The following is a 16,130-nucleotide window of genomic DNA, read 5'->3' on the forward strand; positions in this document are numbered from 1 at the left end:
CAATTGCTTACAAATATGACGGAAGGAAAAAAAAATTGTTTTTTGTTTTTTTTTTTCCCCCTTATATTTATATTAATAGTGATATTTAATTATATTAATAAATTATTAAAATAAATAAATTACACATAATTTATAACGAAAAAACAAAAGAAAACAAAAAATAAAAATTTAACATGTTAACAAGCGGCATGTAAGTTCGCAAATCTTTTAGGTTTAAGCAAGCTTCGTGGAAGCCCATTTTTGATATCTAAACATATCAATATAGGATGCTTTCCGCTCGGTGATTGCTGGCGAGTCCAAACAGTATTCTGTGGGCTATATAGCAATCCCAACCATTCAAGACTGCTGGAATCATGTATGGTGTTGTCCTTATGGGTTTGCAGTCGGTTTTCTCGAGGAATCTGAGTGAATATGAATAAGTCAAAAACAAAAGTAGGCAAAAATTTGCAAATCATTGTCCTCCATTTGTCCAACTTAATTTGGATATATCCTGGGGTGAGGAAATTTCTAACTGAAAATGTTGTATTTCATCAAGATCGATTGAAACCAGTTTTCTTATCGGAAACAATCCAATCAAAACAAACATAAAAGCTTGCTGTCACTTGCAAAGTAAAGCATGGACATCTAACCTCATTTCTAGCAATGCATTGATGCATACATAACATTTGCCAAGTTAAATTAATAAATGAAAACAGAGAATACGGCCCGCAAATCTATAAGCCAAAGTTTGGTAAAAGTAATATTTATGTGCTAATGAAAGTTCCACAAAATTTGACATGCATGGAATATAAAATCTCTTCATCCAGAAACCTGGCGAGTTTCTTCCCCACTAACATTGATTCAAATTAAGTTACACAGGGAAGAAAAGGAAAAAAAAAACATAAAGAAGTTGGAACGGCACGTCAAGATGAACCACTCTACATGCTACAACAAAGATTTTAGTAAATTTAGATGAAGCAGACTGACAGCCATCAAAAGGAATAATACCAGATATCATGGAACCCCTTTTATGGTTAAATTGCCAGTTGAAAGGTTATCCATGTTCTTCCTCATGAGGATCTTTGACTCTGACATGCAGAAAATAGCTGCCAACTGATGAAAGCCATCACCAGAGAGGTGAAGAGTTCAAAGCCTACAACCTTAGGAAAGTGCCACCCCAGGCCACGCCTTAGATAGCTGCAAAAAATAAAGTTTAGCTACAAAGAAAAGATGTCTAGACAAAGTACATTAAGACCCTTAGACAAAGCCAGGTGCCATCAAATTCTTGAGTTTAATATACTTAATTGTAATCATTCCACATTCACAGTAAGATAGCATCGCTTTGGAAATAAAGATGAACACAACCAGATGTGTTCAACACAATTTGTAAACAATATTAAAGTTGGCTCATAAATCGTTCAAAATGTGTCTTGAGACATTATAAGCCAACCCTGTACTTGTGGAAATTGTCAGGAAACATACGAAGTATAACAGATAAAGTGTTAAGACCAGACCTTGTAATAGATGGCATGGTTGCAACAACGCCTGCACATGCATATATTATGGGAATCAAAGTCTTGGGTTTGTTTTTCCGAAGCCACATTAAAGAACCCAAAGCAGCAAGGGATATGCTCAGCACCTAAATTAGAATGAAGCAAAGAACTGACAATGAGACAAGGGTAATTATACTTCAGATAAAAGTAATACACCACAAATTATATTATCCAAGTGACATTAAAGCAATCATTTACCTTCTATGAAATGAAAGTTCATTCTTTACACTTAACTGATTCAATAATATAACATCAATAGTCTTGATATATTAATCTAGAACTGATGATGTAGTCCATTGCATTTACCAAAATAATAATTCAAACGATAAGAAATAGTTGTATACCAGATTTGCATTTGCCTCAAGGCCTTGTAAAATGTAGTCCCAAGTGAACTCTAGTCCTCTAGCACCCACCCAAAGAGGTGCCAATCTATGCAGAACAGAATCAGCAAAAGCCCATCCTGCCATCAGGATCATAGCCAAATGTTAGAAATGCATGAAAGCTCTAGAATTAATTTATAGTTCAAACAAAAAGCGACTGGTTTCTATAATCACAATCATCAAGTTTCACTCACCAAGTCCTACTGCTTGAAACTTATGATTTTGAGAGATATTCCTGTGAGTCAACTGGGTCAAGGCGAAGTAAAGGCCAGCAACGTCTATAAAACCAATTAGCGCTTTCAACAATTCCTGAAATAATAAAGAGGGTAAAAGCCCAAACTCAAGCTCCATAACAAAGGATGTTAATATTTATGTTCATAACTAGCTAGCATTAGAGAGTAATTTGCATGGAGAGTAATTGCATACCAATTCTCACTTAAAGTAATTACATGTAACTGTAATAAATAATAAACATCAGAATATGCTGTTAAAGTAAGATGTGCTCATTAACAGATGAATATGAAAAATATGTTATTGACTCCGATACAACTAATTTATAAAGTCAAAGACCGTAATACCTGATATGGATCGAAGCTGTCAGTTTCAGATACTTTAAGAAAAGTTGCCAGACATACAAGCTGCTCACATAATTCAGAAAAGAACAGAAAACCATTAGACATAGTTCAAAGTATTGACAAAAGATTATCATCAAAAAGAAGAAAATCAAACCGCAGTGTAGATGCATCGCTTAAAGTAAGGGTTTAAGAGGCATAGAAGTTGAGGGTATAGATGCATAACATTGTAAATGTTGATGGAAAACCAACCTTTACTAGGGCTGTGCCAAGATAAACAAGAGCTGCTTTAACAGAGGTACCAAGTGTATCATACTCCGAACTGCAATCAAATATATTTTGTGAAGTGCATAGCCAATTCATATGTATGTCATAGAACAGAAATCAAACAAAGGGTCTTCATCCACTAAGCTCGGGCAATTGGCAAAAGAAATTTCACTAGAAACCTTCAAATTCATCAGTGTTTTTATGTCCTTTTAAAACACATTTTGACAAATGAATTAAGCTATCTATGTCAGTGGTCAGCAGCAGCAGCAGTATTAAGCTCACCAAGATTTAATTTTCAGATAATATTCAATACCCAAATCAGTTATTAATGAAAAAGAAAGAAAAATAAAAAAACTAACAAAGTTCAAGTTATTAGACACGAGTTTTACTGATACAAGTAAATATTCCATCCCAATAAAGAATAAACTGAACCCCACAGACACTTAGGAAACCATCCTGGATTTTTTTTCCCCGTTTAAAATTATTGGGGAAAAAAAAAAAAAAAAAGGCCCATACAACAGGAAAATGGTGTAGATCTGATAAGAGATCTACAACAGGAAAACGGTGGTTTAGAATTATTGTACCCAAAAAAAATAAATAAATAAAAAAGAAAAAAGAAAGAAAGATATACAGGGGCGTGGCGGAGTAGTAGACAGCGTGAGGGCCGAAGGTGAGAATAGCACAATTGAAGAAGTGAAACACCGTCATCCTCTCTTCTCCTATTCAGCAATCCAACCCAACCCACCACCAGTGAGGGTTGCAGAAGAGAAGGGTTGCCCACGTAACTTGCTTGTTGGGTCAATCTATGCTTTTATTTTGTTCTAATTTTAAAGAACGACTCCACCGGCAATCGAACCCAGATTTTTAATAAAAATAAAAATAAAAATATATCATAAAAGACGACTCCACTGGGGATCGAACCCAGAATCTCTGGTTCCGTAGACCAGCGCCTTATCCATTGGGCCATGGAGTCATTGCTGATACCAATTAGTTTATCTAACAAATAATATTTAAAATCTAAAGTCGAAGCGCTGGATCTCTGTCTAATGGATCATTCCTTGACTTCAATCATCTGGGCTGGTCTGGGGCCCAATGATTGACTAAAACTTATAAGGTAAACCCAAAACAGAAGAGTTTTTTTTTTTTTTTGGAGAGGATGAAAATAGCATAATTGGTAGAAAATTATTAGAAGAATATTACTCCAACATTTTTTTTTTTTTTGCTCTAATACTCCCACATTTCTTTTTTGTCATTAAAAAAAAAAAAAGAGGACATTAATCCAACAAAACTAATTCTTTTTGTGAACAAATCTCTTCTTCTTCTTCTTTTTTTCTTTTTTTTTAAAATTTTTTTTTTATGAAAGTGAACAAAATCATAAATCTGTTCATAATGAATTTATATGGACAAAAATATTAGCTTTCTGTGGAATCATCTACCATGTAAACAAAGATATCTAAATTATTTTAAAAAGCTATAAGTCCTAAATAATTTATTATTTATTGGATAAAAAATTCAATGAATTTTGCAGACAAATTGCGAATAAAGACATATATTATAACACAAGTTGAGCATCAACCTCTTCACTAGCATTTAATGAAGCTCCTGTAGTACTCCAAAGTTGTCTATTTTTGTTTGGACCAGTTTTATCTCCAACTCTTCTTCGTCTCTTCCTCCTCTGACGAAAAACGTGCTTCCATCATTATTCCCTTTGGGCCAAATGCCATCCCAACATTTGCAGGCCTAGTTTTCTCTCTCTTATATTTGTTTTCATACTAATTTCCACATGAAAGCTTCTACTTGTTTTATTCTATAAACCCAATTAACTAGAAATCATCAAAACACACTTTGTCTGCACTAATCTAATTTTAAACCATCATTTGCCGCTGCATTAATATTTTAGCATACATAGGACTGGTCTTCCTATACGCTTTTTTTTTTTTTTTTTTTTTGGTGACTTTTTGTTTTGTTTGGTCTTTTTGTATTTTTTTCCTCTTACTCTCCTATCTATATATATATATATATATATATTTTTTTTTTTTTCATTTCTAGCTAGTAATAGTATAAATACGATGTTTTGGTTTGAATATCATTGTCCCCAAATAAAAAGGTCGACCATTTTGTTTTATATTTATTAATATCGTTTTCATGAGTGATCTATGCTTAACGAATTGTTTACATTAACTAATAATTTAAACGTAATTTAGTATGAGTTCAAAGCAGAATAGTAGTGTAAGTTAGGGGACAGTTTATTCATGAAAAAGAAATGTGGATGGATATATATTTTTGATGTTGACAAATATATAACTTTATAGATACATTTTTTTTTTTTCTATACGGTATTTGATGAGGAGCATGACAATTGCCAGCATAAATGGGCACTATTTTCTACCAGTATTGATAGAAAGAGTCAAAAGAAGGAAGGGAATGAAAACATATTAAAAGGCACAGAACAATATATAAAAATGTACCTTACACATATGTGGTCCAGGGGACAACTATGGGAAAAATGATAGAGAGACAAAGTGTCACGGGAATATTTATAAGTACCTTCACAAGTAGAAGAAAAATAAAAATAAAAAATGGAAATCCTCGATTTAAAAATACCAAAAAGATTTTTTTTTTTTGTTCAGTGATTGCCTGATTGGGATGGGTTCCCATGATTGCCATGTAGAACAAAATTCATGAGCCAAAAATAAAACATAAAAAAAACCACCCTTCCTTGTAATTGATAGCAAAATTTTAAATAAATTTGATTATAAGCTTGGAATTTGATAGCTAAATATTAAGAACCAATCCCTAACTTTAATTCCGAATTTTTCAAACCTTTATTGTGCGTAAGGTACCTGCCAAATCTGAAAGTTGGAAAGGTATGTGAAAGTGAGGAAGCTAGCTATAAAACCAAATATATATGAGGGAATCATGCTTCAGTGGCCATTATGAAATCCCCAGGAGGATATCACTGATTGCGGGCACATGACTGGCAGCGTGTGGGTCATTTTGGAACCTTAGTCATTTTGGAACCTTAGTTTAATATATTTTTCCTCACAATGCTCCAGAATTTAAAGTAGAGTTGAAGAAGACGTTGTCAAAAAGAAAAATTAATAGTAAAAAAATGTCTTGGTAGTTGTTACATCTTCTTATTACCAGTTGTTTCTCACTTCACTTGTATAAACTATAAAGTGGATGGCTATCAGCAATCCAAAATATATACATGCTTATCGTACCTACTAGCTAGCCCACAATAAATATTCATGATAATATATTAATTTGCATTTTAAGTATGGAAAATTTTATATAGTAGATGCAACAAGTTGGCAAATATAACAAAAATTAATGTTTCTAACAAAACTAAAAAAAGAAAATAATTTTTTAGAATAAATTATTACTGCCACCCAATCAGTTCTTTGGAATGCCGGACCATGTAACAATAATTTGTGGGTAACCAATTTAGGGCATTAAAATGGTTGGTGTATTGAAGCATTTTGGATTAAGATGGACTTCCATAAGTTGATATAAGTTTGCTGATTTGCTTTGTTGCTTTGTTTACTTATATGATATGGTGATTATTAAAAGGGGTTCTTTGGAACCGCTGATTGTGATGTTAAACTTCTACCCTCCACAGCACTATATATGTATATTTTTTAATTGGTAAAAACAAAAGTTTATATTTATCCGTTTTATGATAAAAGATTACATCCTTATTATTAGTATTATTATTTTTAATGGGAGCATATTCATTATCTTGAAAGATTAGTCATTAATTCCGGAGCTTGTATTTTTAGACATTTATTTGTGTGTGTTGTGTTAAGAAACTTGTGTACAAGTCTCGAAAAGTTACGGTGCACGTAGGTTGACAAGCGGATGCCGGATGGGATGAGATATACTGTTCTAGCTAGTATATTAAATTAATTATGTTTGGGTTCCAAATTCCCAAGTTTTATTAATTTTGTCTTCCTTTACATAAAGAATTTCTTTCGAAAAAAAGATAAAAATATATATATATATATATATATATAAAAGAAGAAGAAAAAGTAGAAGATTTTAGTAGTATATGACGTCATCCGACCTATATATATATATTAATTTTCCAGGTAAATTGACTTCTTTTTCACCTCTGCCTTTTGTAGGGGATAGAATAGAGTTGTTTCTCAAATGCTCCAAATTAAAAATGCTATTTCAAATAGAAAAGAACTCAAAAATTTTTTGTGAGCGTGTGGTTAGTACGTACTACTCATTAACTCATAATTATCCCTATAATTGGAGAATGACTATTTCCAGGCGTCAGGATTTCTTATTTATAAAGGGGAATATCTTTTTGAACCTTGATAACACATGAAGTGTGGAATAATTAGCATGTATGTATGTATGTAGGTAGATACTAGATAGCTAGGCAGCCCATGTTGAATGTTTAATTGTGTTGTATATATAATCATCCTAATGTCGTGGTTCTCGTCAGCCTAAACGGCGTTGATTTCGGTGATTCCTTCCTTTTCTTTTTTGTCGTTTCAGTGATACTCAAAGGAAAATAAAAATAAAAATAAGGAATAGGAGAGCAGGGATGGTGAAGATGAAGGTGAAGACTGCCATGTATTTTTCAAATCTCAATGCAACACATGCTCCTTTGGCTGTTTCCTAATCTCACGAATCACCATGAACAAACTAATATTCTTCTGATTCCTATACTGTTTTTTTTTTTTTTTCTTTAATTTAATAATTTATTTTTGTAAAATATTATTTGTTTGAAAAGGGCATAGACTTTGAAATCACTGCTCTTTACCTAATTTTGGTGCTATTTGGTTCACCTAAAACCCTGAATTATCTTTCCCCTTTCATTATAAATTTACCCTTGGTTGCTGGTTTCCATCTTCCATTCCATGATCCTTTTTGGGTCATTGTTTATTGGCTCCCCTGTACCTTTCATTGAGGGTCCTCCAAATTTTTTGTTCTTTTATAGGTAATTTTATGATTTCTTTTTATTTTTTTATTCTTTAGTAAGTAAATTTATGACTTTAAAATACAATAAGAAAACCCAATTACACGACAATTTTTTTTTTTTTTTTTGATGACATGTATTATATTTTGGTCATCATGTAATTAGATTAATCAATGGTGTGTTATGCTCGTGAAGAATTGAGTATAAGAGAAGGTAGGAATCTTTTTTAGTTTCTATTTTATATTTTGGCTGAACGGGAAGTAAGAGTAATTTATTTTTGTGTTTGAAGCATCTAATGGGAAGGAAATATAGTAGAACACAAGTAAAATAGGCAGTCCATGTATTAATAAACTATAATTCCCCTATAGTATGGGCTACAATAAATTAATAAACAGGGAATAAAATGCAACGGGTATTAAACATATTCCCTCAGGGAGGGATGACTTCAACGTGAACAAAAATGTTTTTTTTTTTTTTTTTTTTTTGGAAAAACAATAGTAATAATATTAAAAAGAAAACAAGAATAGAGGAGGTGGTCTTATAAGACAAACACATGGAATATGGAATAAGGCCAAAGCAATTGACAACATTGCAAGTGAGGCATAGAGAGACATGTTGACCGCATATTGCTTTGATGCTAGCTTAGTATTACAATAATCCAACAAGAAGAAGGGAATTTATTAGGTCTAATAAACAAATACACCAAAATACAAAATTCTCATTTCCCGGAGAATCTAGAGCGCATCAGGCGCTGACCAGGGCTTCGAAATCTATTAACAAATCATTATCGTTTTCTAGTCATCTTGTTGATTCTGTAATCACCTTTTTTTTTAAATTATTAATTAGGAATTGAGTTAACCATTTGTTTTTTTAAAAATTAATTAACAAAAAGAAAGAAAGAGACAGGAAGAGAGTGAGAAGAAAAGAAAAAGGCTATATTATTAATCAATCACCTAGACAAGGTCACGTCCATATATCACGTGACGAGAACCCATGTTGACGCCGAGGAATATGGTCTTTCTTCGTGGGTTTCCACGCGCGGGTGGGGCTCGACAGGAGGTTTTCGCCTTGGAATTTTTGGACACGGAGAGGGAATATTGGGGGCCATGGGAGGTTCTGGATTAGACGAATACTACAAGCCTTTGAATTTTAACCTCAACCTCTACCCCCTCACTCACGCGCCCTTTCTCTCTCACGCGCTCCCTGCAATTATTTTATTTTATTTGTAATGTTTTTATTCCCCTCCCCCCCCCAAAAAAAAAAAAAAAAAATCACTGCCCATTGGTTCATGCAACGGTATGTTAGTCTATAGAGTCGCATCAATTCCCATTTATCTATCTCCCTAAAATAATAACGTTCATATACATACATACATTAATTTTAAAAGCAATATGGCTTTTAATTTTATACATAATCAATCCATTTAGATCATGATTAAAAAAAAAAAATGTCAGTAAACTCATTAAGGTGCTTAATTATGTTACTATAGTGAGAAAGCAGGAAGAGAAATGGAGGAGCGCGTGGGGGAGTAGAAAATGCAGAAGCTTAAACGAAAATGGCGCGAGAGGGAGAGAGATGCATGTGGGTCTGAGACCCTCGTGTCGCCGGACACCCCAGCCACTCTGACACTTCATATATATATATATATATATATATATATGTAGTTGTAATAAGTTTTTCGTTTGCATTCCTTCTCTCCTTATTTCACACGAGATCATTAAAATCCAATATTTTTTATTGGTCTTCGCACGTGTACAGCTCGATTTCATTTGGCAATTTGCCCCTCCAATATATATCCATCCCTGTTAGGCCATTGCCAGGAATCACCATGTCTATAGGATTATGTCCCTCCCCTTCTCCATATTTATGGTTTTAGACTTTTTTTTGATGAACTGGGGCTGTGTGGCCTGCAATTCTAGCCTATTTTATAACTAAAACTTTGCATCATATATATGTAATTGGTCAGGTTAAATATGCAAATCATTGGATTTTATAAGTGCTTAAAAATATATAAGTACTAAATCTAGTAATATTTAGATTCTCAAATTTTGTTCATCAAAACTTCATTATAGTATTACTTTATGCATTTGTATTTCATCTAACTGAAGATTGATATTTTTAATAAGTTATTAAAAATAATAAAAGAATACATAAAAGTTGAAAGTTTTGATAGTGCAAATTAAGTTTAAGGCCAATTAACACATATGCAAAAACAAGGAAAAAGAAGAAAGAAAAGCCCTGCCTCTAATAATGAACATATGCCCAAAAACAAAATTATATTAAAAGGTCAATTACTATATATAAAAGAAATTATTTATTTTGGAAAATAAATTTTGAAAATAACCTTGAGAAATGAAGAAGCTCTCTTTGATCATGTACCACATATGGTTGCCAAAAAAAAAAAAAGAAAAAAAAAGAAAAAGAGAGTAAGATTTCTATTTAATTACCAAAAATGTAGTCCACGTTTACAGAAAGAGACCAAGAAGGGGTGAGTTTGAACAGGGATATTTTAGGCCTGCCAAGTCAATCCTCGTTGGTGAAATAAAATAGGAATATTCTGATTCAAGAAAAACTTAAATGTTAATCAGAATAAAATCTGATAGAAACAAAAAGAGAAAGGAAATTTAAAATGGGTCGCGATCCATCAACAACGTATAGAGAGAGAGAGATAGAGATAGAGAGAGAGAGAGAGAGAGAGAGAGAGAGAGAGAGAGAGTAAATTGCCATTCCAATATTCCATTGAACAGTACCCTTTTTGTTTTCTCGAATTCCAACCATTCCCTGCAGAATCCTCCATTATACCCCCCCTCCCCCCGACCCCAGACCCAGACCCGGTTACTACCTCCTTTTCATTCTCTCTATCTCATTGAAAAAAAAGAGATAAGGAAAAAAGGACCTCTCTCTCTCTCTCTCTCTCGTTCTCTTTCTCTTCATCTCCCTCTCAACCTCTTTGATCTCCTTTTCTTTTCCTTTTCCTCTGTGTGTGTGCGTGGGTATATATATATATATATATATTTATAGGATTAGTTCTCTGATCCCTCTCTCTGCTGCTCTCTTTTAATAACACAGCTTCCCTTTTTCACTACCTTTTCCTTCAAATCCTTGTTCCCAAAAGATATCTGTTACTTTCTACTTTGCGGCAACCACTCCAACTCAACTCAACTCTCTCTCTTCCCCTCTGACTAATGCTTTCCCTTTCTTCTGCTACTTCTTCACCTTTCTTTTATTTTAATCCTCTGATTTTTACCACCACCCCCTAGGCCGATTTTATCAAAAAGCCTATCTCCTTTCAAACACTCCCAACCCCCATTTCACTCTCTCTCTCTTTATCCCAACACCCAATGCAAATCATAAGCCACTCATGATATAATCACACCTAAGCTGAAACCTGTAACCTGAAAAGCCATTTTTTCCTTCATTCAAGGTTTGATTTCTATTTTTCCTTGTTTTGTGATTGGCCTATTTAATAGACTTCTCTTAAATTAGATCCTTAGCCATCCTCTCATGTTGTTCAGCCCAGATACCATAATGACAAGAACTTCATCATCACACTTTCCAGACTTGTCCTTACAGATCAGCCCACCTTCAGTTCCAGATCACAGTGAAGCCAATAAGGAAGTGGCCGGTTATGATGGATTATTAACAAGAAAACCGCTTTTCTGCAGCGATAGGAGCTCAACCACCACCGATTCAGGTAGCAGCGGAAGCGATTTGAGCCATGACAATGGTTTCAATCAATTTGATGGAGCTTATAATCATCTTGGCTCCGGAGAACCCACGTTGAGCCTAGGGTTTGATATGAAAGATTTGATTCCACCTGTTCAACTTCCTAGAAATTTAAACAACAACCACCACCACCACCACCACCACCACCATCATCATCAACTTCACCAACCTCAAATCTATGGCCGTGATTTTAAGAGAAATGGAAGAGCAATTAGCAGTGTGAAAAGAAGCATAAGAGCTCCCCGAATGAGATGGACTACAACTCTCCATGCTCATTTTGTTCACGCAGTTCAGCTTCTTGGAGGCCATGAGAGTAATATACATAATACAATCCCAGTCCTATTATTATTATTTTTTTAGTTGCTGTTTTCTTTTTTATTTTTTTTTATTTTCATTATGTTTAATGAAGTAGAAAAAAATCCTGTAAAATATTGACAGGAGCGACTCCGAAATCAGTATTAGAGTTGATGAATGTGAAAGATCTAACCCTAGCTCACGTGAAGAGTCACTTGCAGGTGGGGTGACAGTACTCTACTCAATCGTTATTGCTTTGAACTTAATGAATATGGGGGAGGATTTGATTGTATTCTTTTATAATTTCACATACACACACACACACACAAAGTTGGATTTCAAATACTTATCGTATTTTCTATTTGTAATATTGCTATGAAGATATGATTCATTTTTTGATTGTGGGTAGAGAACAAAGGGTAGGGGACAAAAAAGCATCTAGAGGGTAATCTTAGCAATGCGGACCATTTCTCATATATATATTTAATTTTTTTTTTTTCTTTTCCTTTCTTTCTCTTTGGGTGTTGTTCATGCAGATGTATAGAACAGTGAAGAGCACTGACAAAGCAGCAACAGGTAAAATTGGATTTTCCCCTCTTCCAAAAAGTGTCCCATTTTTATTTCTCTTCTATTATTCTCTTTGTTTGGGAGTCTTCTGTGATCTGAGTGGGACATAAACTCTATCATTTGCCCAATGTGTCTGTTGTCCCAACCCCAAAAAAAAAAAAAATAAAAAAAAAATAAAAAAAAAATGAAAAAAAAAGGAAAAAATAAAAAAAAGAAGGTTTATTTTTAAAGATTGGACTGACTTCCCGTCCATGTGAATTATTTGCTTGGTGTCTGATAAAGCAAAAGCAATGCCTATATCTATGATGGTTTATTTCAGGTCAAGGGCAGACAGATATTGGTTTGAACCTAAGGCCAGGGATCGCTGATACAGATGGAGTTTTATCTAATTCTAAAAAATCTAACTCACAGACAACGACTATATTGCCAAAATCTCAAAGGTTAGTGCATTATATATCTTTGCAAAATGGATAAATAAATGAATATGTATAACAATGAATGAATGGTATTAAATTCCTACAAACATACATGCACGGACATTGATGAATGTCCTTGGAGATGAACCCTTTTTTTTTTGTCCAACATGGTGTCTCTTTTTTTGTTAATGGTGAGGATAATATATATTGGGGGCTTTTTGTTGATGGAAGTCTCTAAGTAAATTGATTTTGATAAAAAATGGTCTATGGTTTGTATAGGTACAATTGTGGGTGATATTACGCGAGCGCTCATAATTAATATGGATCTAACCTCTCACATCCGACCGTTAGATTGTGATTGTTTTAATCCCAATGTGTCCTAAAAGTCAAGGGTCCTTTTGCACAAATTTCAATGCTGTTCTATTCTGACTGTTTTTTTTTTTTTTTTTTTTTTGGTTTTTTGGTGAAAAAAAATTCGAACTAGGGAAGCTCTTTCTTTATGGCCATTGATCCCTTAGCCGATGAGTAAATTTTATTGTCTTTATTAGTTGTAACAACAGACAATCCAACAATTAATGTATAAAGGAATTTAAGTTAATTTATAGAGGAAGTATAATATTTATGCTAAAGTAATAAATTTAAGATCAGATGCTAGCTAGTGCTGTATATGTCTCATTAAATGCAAATAAAAATACAAATATTTTTTTATTAAATGATTAATTATCACAAGTTAGCCATAAAGACAACTAATATGCTTCCTACCTAGCTTCTTTGTTAGTCAAACCTTTTACTTTTTTAATTAAACAAGTTGACATCATGTCATTTTCCAATTTAGAGTCAGACATCTCAAGTAAATATTGGAAAACTTTAATTTAGCCGAACTATGATCAAGAGCTAGTTGACCATATATAATATTTATCTAATTCCATTTTTAAGAAAATTTGTTTTTATTACCCATCTTATATATGCAAGTGATTATATATTTTGAGTTTAATTTGATCCCCCTAATTAAATTGTAAGTAGAGGTTCGTGGTCATCATCGTTGGAGACGCAAGAAAGAAGAAAATTAAGCCATGAAAATGATTTAAAATATTCTGCTTTGAGAGAAAACTGCACCAAGGTATAACTCCTTGTATGAATTATAAAAACACCATTGTTGAAAATTTGAATTGTTTTTTTAATATAAAATCTTATTATCATATTTTACTAATGATATGATTAATGGTAAACTATATAACAGGTGGAAAAACAAAATTCAGATCTCCAAGTAGCAGATAGATTGAAGGAAAGGTTGGATTCCAGCTCGTTGTCATCTTCAAATATGTACCTCAATCTAGAGTTCACGCTTGGAAGGCCAAGCTGGCAAATGGATCATTCACATGAATCCTCTAATGAAGCAACCCTTCTCAAGTGTTAAAAACTTCAATATATCTACATGATATGCTTTTTTGTACTCTCTTTTGGCCCGAGGTTGAGAAAAAAAGAATATATCAAAATGAAAATGTACGTGCACGAATTTCGAAATTCGTTACATGTTCACTCAAATTTTGTCACTGTTAATTTGATCATAAAAGGGAAGGGGAAGAAGAAAAATGGTGTTGCTCTATATATTTGCTTGAAAACAATTGGCTGGATCCTTATGGTCTCTGGGATATTGTGTTCATGGCTTTCATGTTCATGCATATAATAATTTCACGCATGAATTATGCTTCACAATAAGTTGATAGCTATTTAGGGCTGGTGATAAACCAACAATAGGATCATGGTAGGTGAACATATGGGACGTCTATGAACCACTCTGGAACTCTCATGTCAACCGTAGGTTCGACAAGCTGACCACGGATTTTGTTTCCGATGTTCAATAAGAATGCAACCAGCTGGCTGGCCGGCCGGCCCGCTTTTGGACACACAAAGAAAAAAAGGAAAATAATAATAATAATAAAAAAAATCAAATAGAAAGTGATGAGATACTATACATCACAGGAATATAATTATGTTGTCAAGGACTTGAGGGGACTTGAGAGGGGGACCTTTCTGCTTGGTCCAACAATCTAGTGGTTTGTTTCTTTCTGTTGCGATATTCTCAGAGTTTTGTTAGTGGAGAGTTAATAGGTTTCAGATTATTTAATATGCTACCACAATACTAGGTGGGGCTTTCTTTAATCTAACATTTGGATTTTGTTGCATTGGATATTAGTCTGGATTAATTGGACTAGATTTAAAATAATCAAATCCAGTTTAGTCCCAACCATGTTAGTTTCATAGCTTTTGAAGAATTTGAGAGGAAAAAAACAGAAAAAGCAAAAAATAAAAAAAATAAAATAAAAAAGAACAAGTGTTGTGGCCATGGAGGTGTAAAAGGATTCAATGTTTTGAAATAGGAAAATTGAGACAGACAAAAGGAAGGGAAAAATAAGTCTTCTTCTTCTTGGTTCTTTTCTATTTTCGGTCGATTCCCTCGCACTGGTTTGACCTGACATGTTTACAATTCTGGTTGGATAATGGTTGGGCCCCTTCGTTTGGTAAAAAATGGGCCTCTAGTGATAATTTTTGGCTGTAAGCCCAACCCAATGAACGAGAAAAAACATATCAAATTAATGATTCATCTTGTACGACACAAATTTGGGGGGTAGGCGGAAGGAAAAAGCATATTTCAATATTATTTGGGGTTATCAATTTTACATAATAATTCAATAAAAATTTCAGTATTGGTAGCGAAGTATAAGAAATGGAGATTGAAAAGGTGTAGCGGAGTGCCATGTAGGTTGTGATAATGATTGGTGGTTGTCTTGTAGGCAGAAAAAAGTGAGTTTGGAAATTATTATCGTTGGGACTGCTGGAGGAGCAGAGAGCACCAAGTCTGAACCCTGACAATTTCTGGAATTTCAGATTTATTCCTGCGATATTTCGTTTTGTTCCTGCCAAGATTTCGTATTGTTCATCATTACGTGCACAAAATCTAATAAATAATCGATGAATATTATGGAAAAGTATGCCTTTCCCTCTCACTCTCCATTGTCCAAGTTGTTCCTGCAGTTTTTCTTCTGCTGCCTTTGGATTTTTTGGTGTTTGATTCCGGCTTCGCTTGTTTGTTTTTTTTTTTTTTTTTTTTTTTTTTTGTTTTTTTAAACAGACTTCATTGCCTTCCTTGTATTCGATGAATGTCTGATTTATTCGATGAGTCACGGCAATTTTTATTTTTTAAGGAAAAAGCTCTTATTAGTTGAATGCGAATCCATTTGGCATAGCCGATAAAAGTAGAGTTTTAGTTTATAAAGTTTTGTATAATAGATATTTTTGAAAAATTTTTTTTTATTAAAAAGTTAATAAGTATTTGGTTGTAGATAAAAAGATTGTATTAAATACTTATTAAATTGTATTAAATGCTTATTAAATTTCGATATAAGATAAAAAAAAAGAGTTTTTTTAGATAAACTTAAAAT

The 16,130-nt window shown here is 33.3% G+C and overlaps 2 protein-coding genes and 1 non-coding gene across 5 annotated transcripts; 1 reads left to right on the plus strand and 2 right to left on the minus strand.

The window, feature by feature from the left end:
* Positions 1 to 79: 79 nt before the first annotated feature.
* On the minus strand, positions 80 to 3,611 carry LOC107420330 (uncharacterized). Of its 2 annotated transcripts, XR_001581673.4 has the most exons (8): positions 3,383 to 3,611; positions 2,737 to 2,806; positions 2,491 to 2,550; positions 2,107 to 2,221; positions 1,877 to 1,992; positions 1,494 to 1,618; positions 988 to 1,176; positions 80 to 401 (listed from the first exon to the last, which is right to left on the minus strand). XR_001581673.4 is itself a non-coding variant. In XM_016029256.4 (7 exons), the coding sequence occupies exons 1-7, from the start codon at positions 3,457 to 3,459 to the stop codon at positions 1,050 to 1,052; spliced, it is 690 nt and encodes a 229-aa protein (XP_015884742.3). In that variant the 5' UTR covers positions 3,460 to 3,610; the 3' UTR covers positions 715 to 1,049. The 2 variants fall into 2 exon arrangements, 1 of the variants encoding a protein (XP_015884742.3); XM_016029256.4 differs by lacking the exon at positions 80 to 401 and having other exon boundaries at positions 715 to 1,176; positions 3,383 to 3,610.
* Positions 3,612 to 3,651: 40 nt separating this feature from the next.
* Positions 3,652 to 3,724, minus strand: TRNAR-ACG (transfer RNA arginine (anticodon ACG)). Its single transcript has one exon. It is a non-coding gene; the product is annotated as a tRNA-Arg (tRNA).
* Positions 3,725 to 10,375: 6,651 nt separating this feature from the next.
* LOC107420335 (probable transcription factor KAN4) lies at positions 10,376 to 14,232 on the plus strand. Of its 2 annotated transcripts, XM_016029270.4 has the most exons (7): positions 10,376 to 11,108; positions 11,200 to 11,723; positions 11,849 to 11,925; positions 12,241 to 12,280; positions 12,591 to 12,711; positions 13,711 to 13,807; positions 13,928 to 14,232. In XM_016029270.4, the coding sequence occupies exons 2-7, from the start codon at positions 11,213 to 11,215 to the stop codon at positions 14,102 to 14,104; spliced, it is 1,023 nt and encodes a 340-aa protein (XP_015884756.3). In that variant the 5' UTR covers positions 10,376 to 11,108; positions 11,200 to 11,212; the 3' UTR covers positions 14,105 to 14,232. The 2 variants fall into 2 exon arrangements, with proteins under 2 accessions (XP_015884756.3, XP_015884755.3); XM_016029269.4 differs by having other exon boundaries at positions 10,376 to 11,723.
* The last annotated feature ends 1,898 nt before the right edge of the window (positions 14,233 to 16,130 follow it).

Source organism: Ziziphus jujuba, chromosome 5 (genome assembly GCF_031755915.1).
Source record: "Ziziphus jujuba cultivar Dongzao chromosome 5, ASM3175591v1".
NCBI classification, from domain to species: domain Eukaryota; kingdom Viridiplantae; phylum Streptophyta; class Magnoliopsida; order Rosales; family Rhamnaceae; genus Ziziphus; species Ziziphus jujuba.